At 38.1% G+C, this 19946-nt stretch overlaps 1 protein-coding gene across 1 annotated transcript in view; it reads right to left on the bottom strand.

Annotated features, from left to right (window-relative positions):
• Positions 1-1310: 1310 nt before the first annotated feature.
• LOC124793725 (39S ribosomal protein L20, mitochondrial) overlaps positions 1311-19946 on the bottom strand; it is a 30463-nt gene continuing 11827 nt past the window's right edge. Inside the window, exons 2-4 of the mRNA XM_047258043.1 lie at positions 19351-19461; positions 11960-12103; positions 1311-1559 (exon numbers count right to left, since the gene is read on the bottom strand). Of these exons, the coding sequence (XP_047113999.1) occupies positions 1452-1559; positions 11960-12103; positions 19351-19461 (363 nt within the window). The 3' untranslated portion in view covers positions 1311-1451. The remainder of the gene's footprint in view (positions 1560-11959; positions 12104-19350; positions 19462-19946) is intronic.

The raw sequence follows: 19946 nt of genomic DNA, 5'->3' as shown, positions 1-19946 counted from the left end.
CTTAACAGCAGTTTGGTTCCTGAGTATGTTTTAGCTAACCTTTCACTCCCTGTATTTTATCCGTTACAAATGCTGCAAACAAAGGTTTGCATTTCTGCACCCCATCTTCTAAGATAACTCTTAAGGTCAGTACTGCCTCTCATGTTCCTACATAGCTCTAGAAATCAAACTTATCTTACCCAAGGTCAGCTTCTATCAACTTCTCCATTCTTCTGTATATACTCGTAATGTGCAACTTTGAATTGCAAGACTGAGTTCAGTAATATTCACACCTTTCAAAACCTGCCTTCTTTGGAACTGGAATTGTTACATTCTTCTTGAAATCAAAATATTTTGACTGACATGTATTTTGTAAACCAGGTGGAATGGTTTTGTCATGACAATCTACCAATGATCTCAATAATTCTTAGGGAATCACGTCCACACCAGGGACCTCACTTCAAGTTATTTTTCAGTGCTGTCAAAGACTTCTTCGATTATCATGTCTCCCCATCTGATCATCTACCTCATCTTTTTCTATATTATTGTCTTTGCCTTGCAATAGCCCTTCTTTACACTTCCTCCACCTTTCAGCTTTCCTTTCTGTGCAAACTATTGCCCTGTCTTTCGACGTTCTGGTATTTGTACAGCTGCTTCTCTTCTTCCTATAGGCAGCATCTATTATTCTCTTAGCTGTCCAAGCTTCTACAGCCTTGCAATTGTCCTCCAGCCATTACTTCTTAGCCATTTTGCACTTTCTGTCAATATTTTCAAATGTCTGTATTTCTTTTGTATGCTTTGTTTTGTGCAATTTTTATATTTTCTGTCTTCATCAATAAAATTCAATAACTCTTGTGTTATCCTATGATTTCTATAGTCATCTCCTTAATTTTCTATTTTTCTACAATTTCTTCAGTTTTAATCTAAATCATGGTCGGATTTCACATGTGCCCCTAGAAATCCTTTCAGTTTAAAATCTGATTTCAAAACCTTGGCCTTATGTTTACATGAACAGTGTGAATCATCTAGATGTGTTCTGATTTCTTACATGTGTACAACCTCATTTTATGATTCTGATACTGGGCTTCACGTAGCTTCTCAAAGCTTAAAGAAGTGATGAACTGAACAAAACTTATGTTGTTTTTTTAAAGCACTGGTCAGGATATATGAAGTGAATAAACACCAGAGCAACTGCCACATTTACTGTTGTCCAAAAGGCTATGGAGACGGGCACTATTCCTCCGCTGTTCATATCTGGATTCCACCACAGCAAAGTATAAGTGATGTAGAAATAACACTTGGCTACTTATTTGTAAGATACATAAAAGTAATTAAAATCTTATTTAAACTGTTTTATTGTTAAACAAGAAATAATACAAACAACAAGAATGTCTGGTGATGCACCAGATGTGATTAAACAGTTCTCTTTGTTGTAAAGAACTGGCCAGCTACTATGAGGCACAAATTAAACACTATTTGAGCATGCCCCTCGTGATAACTCCAGGAGGAGGAGATCCAAGATCTGCTACACCAGCCAGCCCATCCTCTGATGCCTTTTTCCAGGACAGATTCACCAACGACTGAAAACGGAACATGTACATTTACACACAGAAATACATTGTACACTTTTCAAAGTAGGTATGCAGGGAACAACTCATAACCCAATGAAATTTTCACTCTGCAGCAGAGTGTGCATTGACATGAAACTGCCAGGCAAATTAAAACTGTGAGCCAGACAGAGACTTTAACTTGGGACCTTTGCATTTCACAGGCAAGTGCTCTACCAACTGGGCTTCACAAGCTTTGCTCACGACCTGTCTTCACAGCTTTTTGGAAGGTAGTAGATGAAGTATTGGCAGAAGTAAAACTGTGAGAATGGGTCGTGAGTTGTGCTTGGGTAGCTCAGTTGGTAGAGCACTTGCCCGCGAAAGGCAAAGGTTCCAATCTCATGTCTTCGTCTGGCACACAGTTTTGGATCGTAACTTGTTCTTTGTACTAGCACTAGCAGGAGGGGTGGTGGTAGAAGTATACATCCAGAGACAACGTACACTGCATGGGTTTCATCAGAAAATAATGATGATGATGATGATGATGATACTAACAACAGGATGTACAGTGCATAGTACCCTACAAAAAATCTCATTCAAAATTACACATATACCTTTGATTACTTATATAAATGTACAAAAAAGATATTTACATGGCATACACGGTTGACAATTACATACAAACACACACCAGTTCTAACACTTCTGTTTGAAATACTCATTCAAATCATGGCAAACAGTTTCATAATGTGTGACTGACGAGTTACATGAAAAATTATTTACTACAAGGGTATTGCAGGTATTATTCTACACTATTATAGCTGGTTATTAAAAATCTGAACACTTTCTTAAATAAAGACAATTTCTTCTTTATCTGTGCTGGAAGTTGGTTGTACAATCTAGCACCTTGAATGTTTGTTTGTTCTTAAGCCAAAACCTAAGATTACTCTTTCTTTTATATGGCTACCATTGCACATTCTTGCATTGTAAGAACCAATTGAGTTAGTTTTAAAATTTTCAATGTTTTTTTTTTTATATATTAATTAACCGTTTTTGGACATAACGGCATGGTACGGGTAGAATATTTAGATGTTGAATTAACTGTTTGGAGGGTGTTAGCCTTGAACTGTTAGTAATTATTCTAATAGTTCATATTTGCAGAGTGAAATGGGTTATCATTTGTGTCTTATTACAACTCCAGAAGGTGAGGCCATAGGTAATAGCAGAATGCATGTAAGCAAAGTAGACAATTCTGCTACACCGTCTACTACACACACCACTAATTTCATGTAATGCAAAATAAGCTGATCTTAATTTGTTAGTGAGACAGAAGATGTGGGCTTCCCAGTCTAAATTTTCATTTACACACACACCTAAAAATTTTGTGACAGCTACCCTCTCAATTTATTTATTTTGTATTCTGAGATCCATGTCATGCTGTGACTGTTTACCTCCAATATATACAATTAGTTTTTTTACATATGCAAGGTTAACTTGTTATTTTCAAACATTTTTTTTTAAATATTCCAAACCTCTGATTGCAGAGGTTGGCAATACTTTGTTTATATCAGTTACACCATTTGTGCCATCAGCAAATACGATTACGTGAGTACCATTGATTGGAATCTTGATATCATTAACATAAAAAAGAGAGGCCATAGAACACTGCCGTGTTTTACCCAAATTGGTAGAGTATGAATTTAGGGCTTTAAACAATACTTTGTTTTTTAATGTTTTCTGAGGGAATTTCTACTGTCTCGTATTATGAAGAATAAAACAAACCATTTTTTGCTACTTCTGGGTACACCAATAGCTTCTAATTTGTCTGGCAAAATATCACATTGGGTAGTATCGAATGCCTTTGTTAAGTCCAAGTTAATTAGTATTGTACTATAGTTTCTGTATAGTCCCAACGTGACATTTTCAATAAATTGGGTAATAGTTGATTCTTTGTGAAAACTATGTTGGTTTACGGACAAGGGATTAAATTTTTCAAGGTAATTTGTAATTCTGTATTTCAAGACAGTCTCCATTATCTTTGAAAATAGAGATAAGAAAGCTATTGATCTACAGTTTTCCATTTCGTACATCTTGCCTTTTTTATGCAATTATTTTATTTTTGAAATTTTTGATCTTTGTAGAAACACTCCTCCTGACAATGATATACATATGATGTGAGAGTTATTCTGATTATGACACTATCACAATTAATTATGACTGAACCAGGTATCTCATCAATCCATGAATATATTTTATTCTGTGTTGTTTTAATTACTCTAAGAACTCTCGATTTGTTTGCCGCACACAGCACTATTGAATTAACACTTTGTTCTCTTGGAACTGAGGTTCTACTACCCCTGAATCAATTTTTATTCAGGTTGACTGGGGTATTTATGAAGTAGTCATTTATGTAATTTGCTAAAGATTTCTGAGAAACACGTTGATCATCTTTTACATTCCACATTGCTTTTTATTTGTTTGCTGCCCCTCTTAATATCTGTGAAATGTTAGGCAATTAACAAAAACATTTTAATACAAAGTTACTTCCTTTGTCAGTGTCTCCAACTAGACAATGAAATAAATGGAAAGTGAAAGAAAATAAGAATAAGCGGCGTACAGACAAAAAGTGTTTGGAGGCCCTGTTTACAATAAGAAGCCAAGGCATCAATCATCTTAAATATTATTTGTGATTCCTTTTGTACGATATGGCCATGAGGCTGTGCTATGTTACCTAGTCACACTGTTTTTAACCATCTGCTAGCCAACAAAATACTTTTCATGGACATAAACACTGAATCTTTTTTTTTTTTTTTCTTCACATATTAATATTCGAACACAGGGTGATATTTATATCTCTGCTCACATATCCGCTCACCATGTTTGAAATTTTGTAATAAATACTCTTGCTCACTGCTAATAGTTCATAACAAAATTGCAGTAAGAAACGAAATAAAAATTGTTTAAGTGCTCTATGGCATTTTACCTTAAAGATTCTTGTAATGCTTAATTAACTACAATTTCAGGTGAAAAAGTAGATTTCAGTCTCAGATTCAAAGTGCAATAAATGACCTAGATTCTTGCAATTTTTTAACTGCGTTTCAAACTGCACCAAGTTTCATAGAAGCAAAATTATGCTCCATCCACTGTAACACAGAAAAAGATGACACCTGCTGTCAAATAATGGGGATGTAACCAGTCATAAGTGATGTCCATGTTTTTATAGTTGCCTGAGACTGCAATCGTGTGTGTGTGTGTGTGTGTGTGTGTGTGTGTGTGTGTTTGTTTTTATTGTTGACGAAGGCCTTAATGGTCAACGAAAGCTTTATTGTGACAGTGGTTTTATTGCGCCTATCTGCGACTCAGCATCTCTGCTATATTGTGAGTAGTAACTTTCCTTTTCATAATATTGTTATATGTTTTCATATGATGGTTTTGACTGAAGCTAATACACAATACGGTGTTTCTGAATTTCAAAAGAATGAAATATTTTCATACCAGTTAGTAAGCAAGGTTTGATTGTTTTGTACATAATCTCTTCCTCCATAAAACAATATGTCAGAAAATAACATTGATCATTTATTTCTTCAATGGATATCTACAACATGACTAATAAGATATCACTTTTCAACTAACTTTAGATGAAAATTAATGCCCCAGTGCTGACAATTTGCAAATTTAACATATCCACATGGAAAAGGAGAATTTTCCCGAACTTCTTGTCACCTAGTTCCTTTTTGGAGTGGTTATGTGGCACTTATCAGAAAAATGTACGATGCGGGACACTTGAAACTGTCATATTGTAGCATACAATGAATAAGAAGCACAAAGCCATAACTAATTTTATATTCTCGAGAAATTGAGAATCATTACCCTTTTGAATCTCTTACATCATTTTATCTATCAAAATGGCACTAACTGGCACAGTCTTAAGAGTATGGGCAGCTATGGCATAGTACAGTGAGTTTTGACAAATTACTTTTAAAATTCTGTCTCATTCACATATCTCCACACATTATGTTGAGATGAGTGCCTGCCAATTTCACATGCTCGCGACTCAAAATCTGAATACCCCATCAAGCATGTCTTCAGCTGGGCCACCATCTTACTACTAATGCTTCCATCATGCTTCCAATAGTGTGATATTTGAAGGGCTCCACAATGAATTTAACTAACACATTAACAACGACATGGGAAGTATAGGTTGCTACTCACCCCACAGAGGCATTGAGTCAAGGACAGGCACAACACAAAAAAATATTAGAGAATTTAAGAAATATCTGTGCTTTTGGACAAATTTCTTCCTCAGAAGTAGAACACTCATACATTCAACAATAACAATCACACACACACACACACACACACACACACACACACACACACACACACACACACACACACACACACACACACCTACTATAACAGAACACCAGAGAGTGTAGATAAGTAGATGTGTGAATGCATGGGATTTATAGTATTCTTCTTTGTTGTGCCTGTCTGCAACACTAAGCCTTCACTACGTGATGAGCAGCAACCTATCCTTTCCGTAGCATCATTATTCCATCCTAGACTTACTTTCTCCAACACACATGCCATTTGGCATTTTATTTTTCTCCGACACATTAGAAAAGCCAGTCATTTATTATAGGTGGCTACTTTTATTCATAAATCTTCAAAATCTTTGTGGACACCTATAGATCAAAGCTACTTGGCCACAGAACAACTCAAAAAGATTTAAGGGATACACCTTTGAGTAATACAGGATAATAAAAGAATTTACACTACCGTGAATAAAGAAGTGTGTGCCACAATTTACCCTATCAAATCATGCGTGGAAATTTGATTCCTTATATTTTTAACTTGTCCAAGTTACAATTTGTTCACTGAGTGTAGTTTCCTCGTGTTTAAAGTACTACTCAATAAAAGTAGTAATATACAGTGTGATGGGAGAAGTGGGCTGGGGTCATGTAGCCACCAGTGTAAGATAGGTTGATCATCTTAATTTTGGATAATCTGGCATGACGCCACCCACTCTGACCTGGGACTCTCCCCCTGGGTACCACCCCACCACAGCAGTGACTGCCTAGCAGTGTAATGATTCCCAGGAGTCACTGCGCTCCAGATTGTAAATTTGCACATACTCTTTAGCTTACACAGGGAGTCTTCACATCTGGCACCTATCATGCATTCTACGAACTGTCATGGGGCAACAATTGTGTGGCTACCTTACAACTCCCTTCCCTTACAACGGATGGATATCTGGTTAGGTTTTCTGCTCCTAATTTGGTCCATACACACAATAGATATGATTGCACAGTGAATGGAATTGACAACAGACTGGGACACCTTCCCAGCATGGTTTGCACTACTATAACAATTATAAAAGGACGGAGATTAAACCCAGAACTGGGACAGGGTATATACGTGGACGAGGAAAAAAAATTCCCGGATTTTTCCCGGTTAAAAATACTTTCTCCTGAATGAAAATACACTTTTTCTGTGTTAAGTAACAGTACACTTTTCCTCGGAACTGTAAAACATATCAATCCTTTCAATAGTTGTGGTTTTATACACCGGCGTAGAATTTCCTGGCACTTTAGGAAACAAAATTCAGGGGAAAAAACACGTTTTGGAAAGACGTCTGATGTGCAGCAACATGTACACAGCATACTTTCATATTACGAAAGTATAAATTCGAATTCCACCAAACACTGCATGTTACTTTCCGAAGGATTGAAATCAAAGATTGCTATGCGCTTTTGTAAGCCAGTCATAGCTCATGTCAAGAGAACTCACCAACCGATGAGAGCGGATATTCAGAGCACAGGACACGTGATGCAGTCAGCCAATAGGAATATCATTGTTAAGTAGCACGAACACACAAATACGAAAAGGTAATGGTTTAAATTAATATACATAGTGTTGCTACAAGAAAAGAAAAGCTTTCACATATAATATTGGTCTCTAAGGTTAATATGCTTTCACACATAGTGTTGATCTTTTTTGCACGTGTTACACTTTAAGGTACATCACACAAATGTGCCAGTAAAATTTTTAACGACGACGTAAATGTCTGATCTTCTGGGCTCAAAAATATTCTAAATGGTCGTCCTCAAAGAGTTCGAGTTTCGGTCCGGAACAAAGTTTTAATCTGCCAAGAAGTTTCAACTATTCGGAATATTTTCCCACGACCTGTTAGAAATAGATTCGTTTTAGCAGTTGCACCAGATGACAGGTGTCGCCGCACTTGCGCAGCTACAATAACGTAAGCCCGTATGTTCGCACATGTAAAACATTAAAAGATCTTACATAAATGTCATAAAAGAAACAAGACATTAGAGGATACTCCAAGAGCATGGGAATTTTGCGAACCATACTAAAATGCATAACTTGGCTTAAAGTGCACATTCGTATGTCCAGATTCAGATGGAAATTTTCTTGGAGTACCAGTAACGTATTATCTCATGTCTGGTTCTTTATTATGGCATAATACCATACATGCTAGAAGACGAAAACGTGAACTTGAAATGCAGCGAACAGTTGAAACTAGCCAATAATGTGGAATTAAACACTTCACTTCAAATAAATTGGCCTCAGCAGAAAAGATCAATAAAAGTCAAATTTCTTGAACAAACTGAAAAAAATAACTTCAATGTTCTGCAAGGCGATTAACGCTTGACTGTCAAAGATGGAAACAAAATAAAATCTCAAACTAATAATATATTTTAGCCTTCTGTAATCATGTGAATGTATTTTAATTCACTTGACAGCAACCGGCCACAGAAATCTGTTTTGTTTTGATTTAACGTGAGAGCAATAAACGAAGAGGAAACAACAAAATCACTTAACATAAACACAGGTCACGTGGAGACTACCACCTCCCCACTACAACTCAGACTGCTCTGTGCATCAGGTCCAGATCTACGATATTTCTGAACCAAGACAATATTAGATAGTGGCGCTCCCCCTCCCTCGAGCGTTTGAGGTAGTACGCCAAAAATTTAAAAAAATCGACTTTTCAAAAATATCTTAATTTTGTAGCGCACATCTTTCTGAAGAGTCCGATACATAAAACTTATATGTTCGAGGGAACGTAAGACATGTTATTTGGTCGTAAAGTGTGCCGTAGTGAAGTGCCAAGCCTCTTCACACAGCATTCTTCCATCACACGTATCTGTATTTCGCTTTGTGGAATTCAAACGTGCAATATTTTGTAATGGGTGCCATCAAACTATATTCCGGCCAGTGGAAATTAAAATGTCCTGTGGTGCCTCTCCTGCCCCCAGTCGGTCGGTTTGACATCCTTAAAGAAATCTCGCAATTAATACTGGATGGGATTATTTGTAACCGGCAGAACAAGAACTCTTCAGAAAATTTGCAGTCTTCACTGCCTATTAGCTAATAACTTGTTGTTTTGTGTATCATAAAATTAAATATAGGATGCATAAAACGAGTAAAGACAAGAGACAAGCAAGACAGTACACGTTTCTTCAGTCCTTAAGTCCTTTTCTTCCTCTCTAATCTTCCACAGCTGTATATGGCGTACTTTCCTTTCTGGGAAAGAATCTATTATCTCCTCAAAGTTAGTCAACGTTTTCTTATATGAAAAAACGAAATGTTGTCATCTAATTCCTGGAAAAGTTGTTAATACAAATATTACCCAAGACTGGTGTGGTTTCTCGATCTAATTACGTGTATTTTGTCACTGTCTGCTAGACAAAAAGAAATAGGCCTGCCTAATATTGCAGCAATTGTTACACACATCAAATAAACAAGACTGTTTAGGCACAAATGGTCATTTTTATAACACGACAGAATATAATTCACGAAGTACCAATATGAATTGCCTATTAGGTCTACTACAAGCAAGAAGTTCTATGTTGGGAGATAGTTGCACATTTCATTCATACTCTCTAGCTTCTGAAAAGATCGAAAAGTAGTAGTATGAAATTTTTATATAAATTTGGAATCGTCATATTCTTCCGTAATTTGTGAGAGTCCCCATTTCTTCTCCTTCCTCGTTCTAACAAACAATCTTGTCATCACTAATTCTGTAACTACTCCTGCGAGTGTCAACATTTACTCTCTGGTTAACTTCATTAACCCTGCCACAATTGCCGGTTTAGCTATCCCACATTTATTCTCCGGTTAGGCATTATTACGTGTACGTACAACGCATTTTCCGCACTACTCCCAGAACAGAACTTTAGCGTCTGCTAGCCAGGGATTGTATAACTGGCCCTTAGTACTGTAGCGGTCTGGCCAAAAATTTTCTGTCAAAATTTCATTTTCTTGGATTCATGGGGAAGACAATAAGTAATCTTTGTTGCCTGTTATTCCTGTTAGTAATTTATTTCCACTCTGGTAGTCTGAATCTACAGAATTCACTAGTAATTATAACAATGCTGATCATCTGCAAACCCAGTCAACCACATAAACAGCGATTGTCATTCACCCTTTCGGCTTTATTCGATCAGCTCGTATAGACCCGTCCCCTTTTGTCTGCGGGAAAGTTTATTTCTAGATGTGACGGGGATTCCCCTGGCAGAGACATCACATACACTGTGCATGCATTCAAAAATCAACTTACGATTCATTCAGAAATCAACTTAGAATTTGATCAAAAATATTAAAAAACCAACAGAGATGCGTTCAAAATCATATGAGTAATCGATAGACCAACGTGCATTGGATGCTAAGCGCTTTGTGAAACAAGGTCTTTTCCTCTGCCTGAAATTGCCACTTGGGGCAGATTTTCTGGATAGCATCTGGCTGCTTGCTGCTATTGCTTATACAGCTAACTGCCACACTTCTGTAGCCAGAAGTGAGGAGAAGCTACTACTCAAATGCGACTCATCTGCACATGCGCGTAAGCTCGTTCGCAACCACTCCAACGAATTTAATGTAAACAGTTGTGATGTCACGCTCATCAGAGGCAATTTGTTGTTATGAAACATTGCTTAGTCTTCCTAAAGCCTTTGACACATTTTGCTGTTGGCACCTGCTTGTATGAGCACTGTTTTGTTCTTGTATATGGTGCATTTCCTTTGCAACTTAAGTTTTATTTTCGCCTCCTTCCCTCTCCCCCCCCCCCCCCCCCTCTTGTTCATGTTATATTGCTGCAGTATTATTAGGCAGTAGCGAGATACAGTAATATTCTTTGTTAGAGTATTGGTTCTTACCTGTCAAAGTCACAAAAATTTAACTAAAAACCAAAAAATGAAAAATTCTCGAAATTCTAAAAAATTCCGGGTTTTTCCCAGTTTTCTCCTGGATGAAAAAATTCCCGGGTTTTTCCCGGATCTCCCGGGTCGTATACACCCTGTGGGACGAAAGTGAATTACTGAAAATGATTGAGGAAAAAAAGTCTGAGAAAGGTAAGTAATTGTAATCAGCGACCAACTAATGAACTGGGTTGTCAACAAAAAAACTGTCTTACGTACCACATCAGAGGAAAGGTATAATGATACAGTGGGACTGAAGCAAAGGAAAAGGAAGAAACTCTGCAGTAGTTTGGGGCTGCTCATTCACGATGCACTGTTACTGATTTGCCGAATGCCTACACACAATACATTTCTTCTGAAAAGAGATCATCATCCAAATCTAATTTACTACTTACAGAGAAAATTTTATAACTTTTACCTCTGAGGAAATGTTTTGCTTACTACTTGCTCAGTGAGATCGCTTTTTTCACTGAAATGCTGATTCAGCTCCATCAGTCATCCGTCATCATTAAGAAAACTGACAGAAGGGCATTTTAATGAATTTTCAATCATAAAAGAGCCTCAGTTTCTACAATGACAGATGACACTGAACACATTCAAGAACTACACATATGACTGTAGTAGAGCAGAATTTTACATAGAAGTACAATGCACACACATTCTCAACCCAAACATTCTTTCACATGAAAGTAAGAAAATTGTTGGGTCGACTCTTATTCAAATAAAATAAAAGAGATTTAGAATAATGAACAGTCCATCTGCACAGCTGAGTGGTCATCGTGTGATTGCCAAGTGAAGGACACCAGGAATTTTTCCTCAGTGGAAGGACTGGAAAGAAGTCCAGTCAGCATCTTTATGCCAACTGAGGGACTACTTTAATAATAAGTAACTGCTCCAAGGTCTGAAAACCTGACAACGACCAGGAGAGAGGTGTGCTGACACAATGCCCCTTGACACCACATCAGAATGTTCCGTTTGACAGAGGAGGATGTAGTGGCCAGTCTGAGTTGTGTGGTCCTCTGAGCTTCATCAATGATTTAAGTTAACAGAAAATTAATAAATAATTACATTTATTCCACTTTCACAGTCCTAATTTTCTCACTTTTTACTATTTTTAGCTGACAAAATAAAGGCTCGAGTTGGACTGTAAAACATTTGAAAATGAAATTATATTTTACACTAAACACAGAAATAAATGTAGCATAAGCTTACTTTAAATGTCCGAGGTTCCCACACAGCCAAATCCGCAAGCGTTTTTCTATTGAGTAGTATATTCATTCGAGCCAATGCCTCCCTTAGCAGAGGATACCGGAAACCAAGTTCTTCACATGCAGCTGTTACACGTTGTTCCCATAGCTGTGAATCGAAGAGTAAGTAAATAATCGTATCACTTAGAGCAAGCTGAAAATAAATCCATTCTACAATCCTTATTGACAGAAATGACACCAAAAATAATGCTGTCATCTTGAATAACAATACTCTTAATCTAAAACAGTAATAATTTAGAACCCTAATGTAGCCAATGGACATCATTTAAGGTCACTTTTGACAATCATTCAGGAAATAATTACACCAAATTGGTGGTCACAGACTACTAGAGGCAGTATCTGGTAGTATCTTTCAACAGAAGAACACTTATCCACACATGGCATGTCTCTATGAACTGCATGATTGACATTAAGGGACTCCCTTCACCATCTAGATCCCCCAATTGTCCTTGAAAGAAAGCGTATGCAACCATCCTGGTTCTAATATCCAGTGCACTGAGGGCCAGCCACACGTTATGTGGTAACTCACCTTAGGAAGTGATAAAATGGCTTTATGACACCTTCTCAACTGAATATTTGCAAGTATTCAGGCCCAAGAGAGTGCAGTGTCCTCCTGACAAAAGACCAGCCAAGTGTTTATACTGGCAATTTCAATTTCATTGTTCATTTACCTTCAGATAGTTATCACTGAAATAAAATAAAATAACCTCTTAATACATGCAGTTGCATTTCACTTACTCCTCCCCTTCTAGGTGCTCCACTTATTTTGTCATTGCCTGTATTCCAAGAAATATCACAGAACAAGAAAACTGGGTAATAATGAAACCAAGTATGGTGCTAAAAACACTGTCTGTTTGCTTATCTATCACTGGTTACATTAGACTATCATTTCATTGGTTACAGCACTCCAATCTACAAGAACAACAGGAAAAGTATTCCGGCTGGTACAGCACCTGTTCTTAACTTTAAACAACAGCTCAAAAAATTGTTGGGGGGGGGGGGGGGGGGGGCGTGTGGTGACCCCACCGGTGACAGAGGAAATGGCTGTGCGACGATCAAGATGAGGCCCCAGTGTCTTTGTCTGGATGTGGGTCAAGAATGGTGGTGGTAACAAAATGAGCAGTGGACTGCTATTAAGATACCCCTGACTGAATTAGACTTTTATTCATGATAGGTATACCATATTCACTCGAATCTAAGCCACACTCGAATCTAAACCGCACCTGAAAAATGAGACTCGAAATCAAGAAAAAAAATTTTCCCGAATCTAAGCCGCACCTGAAATTTAAGACTTGAAATTCAAGGGGAGAGAAAAGATTTAGACTACATCTCCAAATCGAAACAAAGTTGGTCCATTGTAATATGAGACACAATTTAGATCGAATGAATGATGATACAGCTACAGTAGCTTGGTTTGAGTCGTAAGCTTAGCAGTTAAGCTTTACCAGGTAGCCATTGCTATGCGTCAGGCGCTCCATCCGTATTTATACGAGTACCCTTCCTTTTTCACGTGCTTCGTCTGGTTTGAATCGATTGCTTATTTTCCTTTGATCTGGTAAGTGCCGTTCTCTTTGTTATAGGTGCTTACGTCACTCTAAGCTGAAAATGCATTATTGTACTGTGTAATGCATTGTATGTCGCATGCTGATAATGTGTGTTTATGACCTGTCGCCGCTCACGGCATGGCTTGCTTTTGTGCGCGCTACCGCCGCTTACAATAAAAAAGGGAGGAATTGTCTCATTAGCAAAACAATGGCAAGAGACTGCTATTTGTTGTTACTTACACTGCAGCTTTCTTTGATAATGATCAACAAGAACCAAATAATATACCGCGTATGATAGAAGATGTTCTGAACGGGAGTTCAGCTAAAATTTTTCTCCGTTTGAAAATCTTTGCAGACGCCTCTTTTGTACACTACATTCTGCACAGAAATTAGAGTCGTCTTAGATGTAAAAATCTAGTCAAATGCCGTGCTTCATTTCTGACTGTATCACTATTGGGCATAAGAATAATACGAATATAAACATGACATGAAATGTATATTCTTCCGCGTTTGCTATTGTCTCACACTAGTTTATTAGGCAGACAGGATTTAAATGAGATAGTAGCAAACACGAAAGAATACATGGCAAAATGTTTATATTCGTATTATTCTTATGGTGAAGAAAATACTGCATGTGATTCACAATTCATAAAAGTTCCTATTAGCAACCATCTCTTCTCACACGTAAGAAAAAATTCAGAATATAGAGTTGGCCATATTGACAAACATCCCAGTCAGTCATTCCAGTTGGATTTTCGTAGTACATTGAAACGCTGCTACATTCAAAGATGAACAATACGGAATTTGTATTTACTTCACTGGATAATGTATGAAAATGCAGTGGTCAAAACTCGGGGTGGAGAAAAAAGCTCGTCTTCCACCTCTTTTTTTTTTAATTTATTTACTGATGCAGAGGTTTTGGCGCCAGTGCTTTGTGCCTACAAAGCATGCCTGTGTAGCGCTACATATATTTGACGGCATTAGTTAGTTGTGGCAGCACCTACCAACATTTTTCAGAACTTTCACTTACTTTGCACTCGATTCTAAGCCGCAGGAGATTTTTTGGATTATGAAATCCGGAAAAAAAGTGCAGCTTAGATTCGAGTAAATATGGTAATCGTATGGCCACCAATGGAGGGGAGGCCATTTAATCTTAAATGGTGTAGTGAGCTGCAGAGCTCAGCAAGCTATCAGCAGCAGGTTTATCTCAGCAGCGAGATGCTTAGGCTGTGTCATGCACTATCAGCAGGATGGTATTAAATGCAGAGACCACTGACCATGGCTGATGAATGGCAGCTCCATGCTGGCTGCCAGCCCACTTCGGGCCACAGAATACTGAAAAGGGAAGTTTGATACTAAAACCGTAGCCCCCAGCATGATTGATGGCAAAATCGTGTGCCCACTCTGGTGCTGATCAGCAACGAGGTTGTCCTCAAGGGCCAGACTGCAGTGAGAGGATAGCAAGCCAGTTACTTTGAACACGTGTCCCACCACGGAGGTGGCCACCCTCAAGAGGTAGACACCATCTAGGTGACTCCCCAATGTGAAGATGCCACGTAGCCTGCATACAATTTTCTGAAGTACTACTTATGTGACTTTAGACCAGGAACCAAAATAAGGTAGCGTGCTCACTCGCCACCATGAATCAATACGACTTATCTTGGCCGGCTTTCCTCATATAGTCAAATCTTCTGGCCACTCTGTCGAAGCTGTAAGGTGTCTCAACTTCACTTTTCATAATTGGTGGCAGATATATTTTGCAGTGTCAACATACTGAATATGTACTCTTGCAAACTGATTATGTCTTCTTGCCTCACAAAATGTGGTCACCATAATAGCAACATCTCTCTCCTTACATCACATTTCTGTTACATTGGCATGAGGCAGTTCAATGCCCCACATTACGTTGTGGCAGAACAAAATTTTCGTCAAATTGTACAAAAAGGCACTCATTGTGAAAAAATCTGTTATACAGCACATAATAATCGATCATGCAACAGTATCAAAAAGTTACATGATGATACAAACATAATAACAGTGGGGTCTCAGCAAATGGCTTAGTCCTAAAATTTTCATATGCAAAATTATGCAACTCGAGACAAAAAAAATTACTTTTAGATGTTCAGCCACACACTACTTGAAACACCATATACAAATTTCCTAAGCATCTAGATGGGGTAACGAACAGGCTGCAATGTTACATGGATTTAAGTAAACCAAACAGCTCAGTTCTGTTTCCTCTGAATATAGTAAGCTCTATCTGTGTGTTTACTTGCAGACAGGATTGCTAGCATACTGAAAAGTATGACGACACAACCTTCTGGGATGCTCCACAGTAAAAAAGACGTGTTTTACTGAACTGGCACTTGCAGTAACATAATTATGCAAATCCAATAACCATCATTTAGCAGAAGTCTCTTCACATCAGATCTTACAGTTCTAAAACAAACACACAAATACATGTACTACTTAACAGTATACATTGTCAGTGGTGTCAATCTGGAATGAACTATGAAATTCACAATCCCAATACTAGAAGTAAAAGTAATTTTCATATAGAGTATTTGGACACAATCCACATAATGGAACAAAGTATTATACTCTGGTGACAAACGTTCACCACATAAATGCAAATTCAGTATTCACGAACACGGTAAAATTACACATTATTATCTACTCTGTCTATAATTTATCAGGATAATTCCAGTTAACAGGTTTTAAATTTCGCAGCATACAGAATGCTGACAGCATTCTCTATAAACCAGTAAAGTTACATAAATGCCTAGTGTGAAGCAGTAATTAAAACAGCAGCTAAAAGTTTCAGAAGAGCAGCATTTTCCTTTTATTTTCAAAGTAGCTGTTTTTACATTAATTGACAATTAATTTCTGCATGTAACAATGTGACTATATTGGCACCAACTTTAATTTATTGTCCAATATATTTGATTGAAGCAGCTTGCAGTTGTTGATTTTTCCTATAAATGTATAGCATCATATCATCATCTGTGTAGTAACATGAGTACATTTCAACGTTTGCTCTCTGAGCATCTGTACAATTTCATGTTTTGTAGAGATTGTTCAAAGAAACAACAATGGTAAACTAAGTCCAGTTGTAACACTAGGAGTAGTAGTCAAAAATCAACTAATTTCCAACTAGTAGGTGAAGTGAAAAATAATAGGTAACACACAAAAAATTCCAATATTAGCTGTAGTGCTTAAGTGATGAATCCATTACAATTTTCAGTATAAATTATGCTTTAGTATATTTTGCAACTCAGTCACAACCCCAATGTAATTCCTGATCAAATGTTTCTTCATATTGATTTTGTTTAATGAAGGAAGTAGGGACATACAGAAGCATCCGATTCCACCCATCTGCTTTGACCCACGATACACAAATATGGCAGAAACAACCATACACCACGACTCCAATATAGCGCCTATGACGTCATTAGGTAAACTTGATAAACACGAAAATACATCAAAAACCAACACACACACACATTCCACAAAAGACCTAATGACACTAACGGGACAAGTGTGGGAAATTGGGGGTTTTTGGGTGGGGACAAAGTAAATATAAACTTTATAAACAAATTTAGACACACACTCCCATACCACACCACACAAAACAAAGAAAAAACTGACAACAAAAAACTTCCCAAATTCCACTAAACACAATATCCTCTGGAATCGGACTTCCCTTGACCTATATATCTCAACAGCAGCTCGCGATCCCACAAATTGGAATCTACCACTTCCCTTGACCTATATAGCTAAACAGCAACTCCCCATACCAGAACACTCACAGCCACAGCCACACATAGTAATGGAACACTTCCCTCGACCCCAACACACAACAAATACACTAAGAACAAGAAAAAATAAAAACTTACCACTACAAAGTTCCGGCACCGCAACACAGGTCGGCCACCACACACGCACACACGCACACACACACACACACACAAAAACCACAAACCAACGAAAAAATACACAACCAAAAGAAAGACCCAACCCACCCACTCCCCACCCCCAACCCAACCTCCCCCCAAAATAAAATACCCATAAACAAAAGCCAAACACAAACTAATAATAAAAAAAAATCTGAATCACACACTACAACTCAACAAAAACTGCAACAAAATAGATCCTCCACAACTAAATCACAAACCAACAACGCCCCCCCCTCCCCCCATCACAAACAGTACCAACAACTAAACCCCACTCCCCTGGGCCACAGCCGCCCACCCAAACCACCCTAACTAACCACCTTCGGCCTGTACATCTTACTAACAGCCCTTAAAAAAAACAATAGCCCTCAGGGACACTCTTCTGCCATCAGTACTCATCTAAATGAGACTGGAGGTTGGAAAAGCACCTCTTACCCCTCCCAAGAACTGACTTAACGGCCCTCCACATCTCCTCTATAGTATTCGTACAAGCCCCCGTCTCATAATTTTTAAACTCTAAACTATGTTTAACAAATAATTATTGTACCCCCTCTCCCCCAACCCCCTATAAGAAGAAAAAACATCTGAAACTACAGTAGAACCTGGTTCTATAAACTCCTCAATTAACCCCACTAATGCCGCCTTAGACCGCCCCTCCACAACCCTGAAAACACATTCCGAACACCCACCCCCTGGTACAACAGCTCCCCACACCCAGAGACGAACCACAGACTTACCCCTGCCATACTCCCTTTTCCCAAACTGCGACTTGTCCACCTCCACCACAACCCCAGGCCCACCCAACTTACCCCTGTACTTAATAAACTCAGAACATACTTCACGGCAAAATGAAAACCAGTCAAGCACACTCCTCTCACTCATGCCAGTCTCACGTGTGCAAAAACTTTTAGAGGATCTATAACAAAAGTAATATGTCAACAACACAATCTTGCACATGCCCAACCTAGACTTCTCAAACCAGGAACTGCGACGTATGGAGCACCATAAGTTATCCCTACGGCATCGCCACATGTAACCATCCCTGGTCTGAGACGCCGGAACTTTTGCCAATGTCATTTCCTTCCAACAGACAGCACACTTGACCACCTCTGCAATCAACCCAAAAAGCTGCAGAGATCTGATCAGCTCCAAATGAGTTGCGCCAACTCTTTATCGGTCATATCCATACCTAACAAGACCAACAACAAATTCATTTACTCACATTAACATACGACCTACAGCGAACAGCACTACAGTAACTTTCACACAAAACCACTAAATTGTTAACTAACTGAAACCAATTCTGCTTGAAACACAGCCAAAATGCGAACCAGCCACGATAATCAGTAAGACCAAACTGAACCCATTACACCACACAACACGAAATCCTAAACACATCACCAGAGGGCACCACAAACCGCAACACGACACCTACAAACATGCCACACTCACAAACCAAACTCCGCGCCGTCATGACATCACACACCACAACAGCCTTACGCCACGGGTCAAAGCCAACGGGTGGGATCGGACACTTCGGTCGACCCAAAAGTAGCATTCAAAGTTACAACCAAGAGATTGAAATTCACACACTTTCATGATTAAGAAACTACACTCTGCATCAACTAAGAAAACCAAGCACAAAGCATCTAATTCAAATGTATAAAAGATTCAGTATGACTCTTATCTTCAACACTGCTCTTTCCCGGCATTTATAGGAGCAAAATGTTGCATGGATAAAAGTGATAAATATCAAACTACGCAGAAATTCAAATTTCTATAAATAAAAAATGTTGTATAACAATACAATTCAACAATGATAAAATAACAATGTTTACCTGTGCAGCATCAGCCTTCTTTAACCGTCTTCCTTTTGTAGCATACACTAAAGCTCTGTGGACATATCGCACTGCTACAGAGTAACAATTCCTCCTTCGCCCACGGAAATGCTGTGATTAAATTTAAAGAATTAAATTGTTAATTATGCAGAGAACTTTAATAAAGCAAAGAAAACCAACTGCATTTTACATAATTCATGTATTATATGCGTACATAATATGTAGCATAATATTCATCAGAGATTTGTTTATTATGTGGTAAAGCTTTTCTTAATTTAAGTCCCAGTTCTAGTTATTTATAATGAGAAGTGTGGCAAATCTGGAACAAACATATGCCTCAGGCTATACCACACACCAAGCTGTTAACACAATGGAGATTTCGCAGGAAGACACTATCACACACTAATCAGTAACTGACTTTGTGTTTCCAGTATTAGTTTTATTTCCTGCTATTTACTCACAATTGCCAGCATAGTCTTGCATCAATTTTGTTTGCCTGGGTCACCTCTCAGATATGAACAAGAAGAAATGAATGACATTACGTAAGATCTCTTTGCATTTCATGACTGGAATTTATAATCACAAACATTATTTTT

This window comes from Schistocerca piceifrons, chromosome 1, assembly GCF_021461385.2.
Source record: "Schistocerca piceifrons isolate TAMUIC-IGC-003096 chromosome 1, iqSchPice1.1, whole genome shotgun sequence".
Lineage (NCBI taxonomy): Eukaryota > Metazoa > Arthropoda > Insecta > Orthoptera > Acrididae > Schistocerca > Schistocerca piceifrons.
Note: the sequence above shows the minus strand (reverse complement) of the source record. Positions and strands in the feature narration are given on the sequence as shown.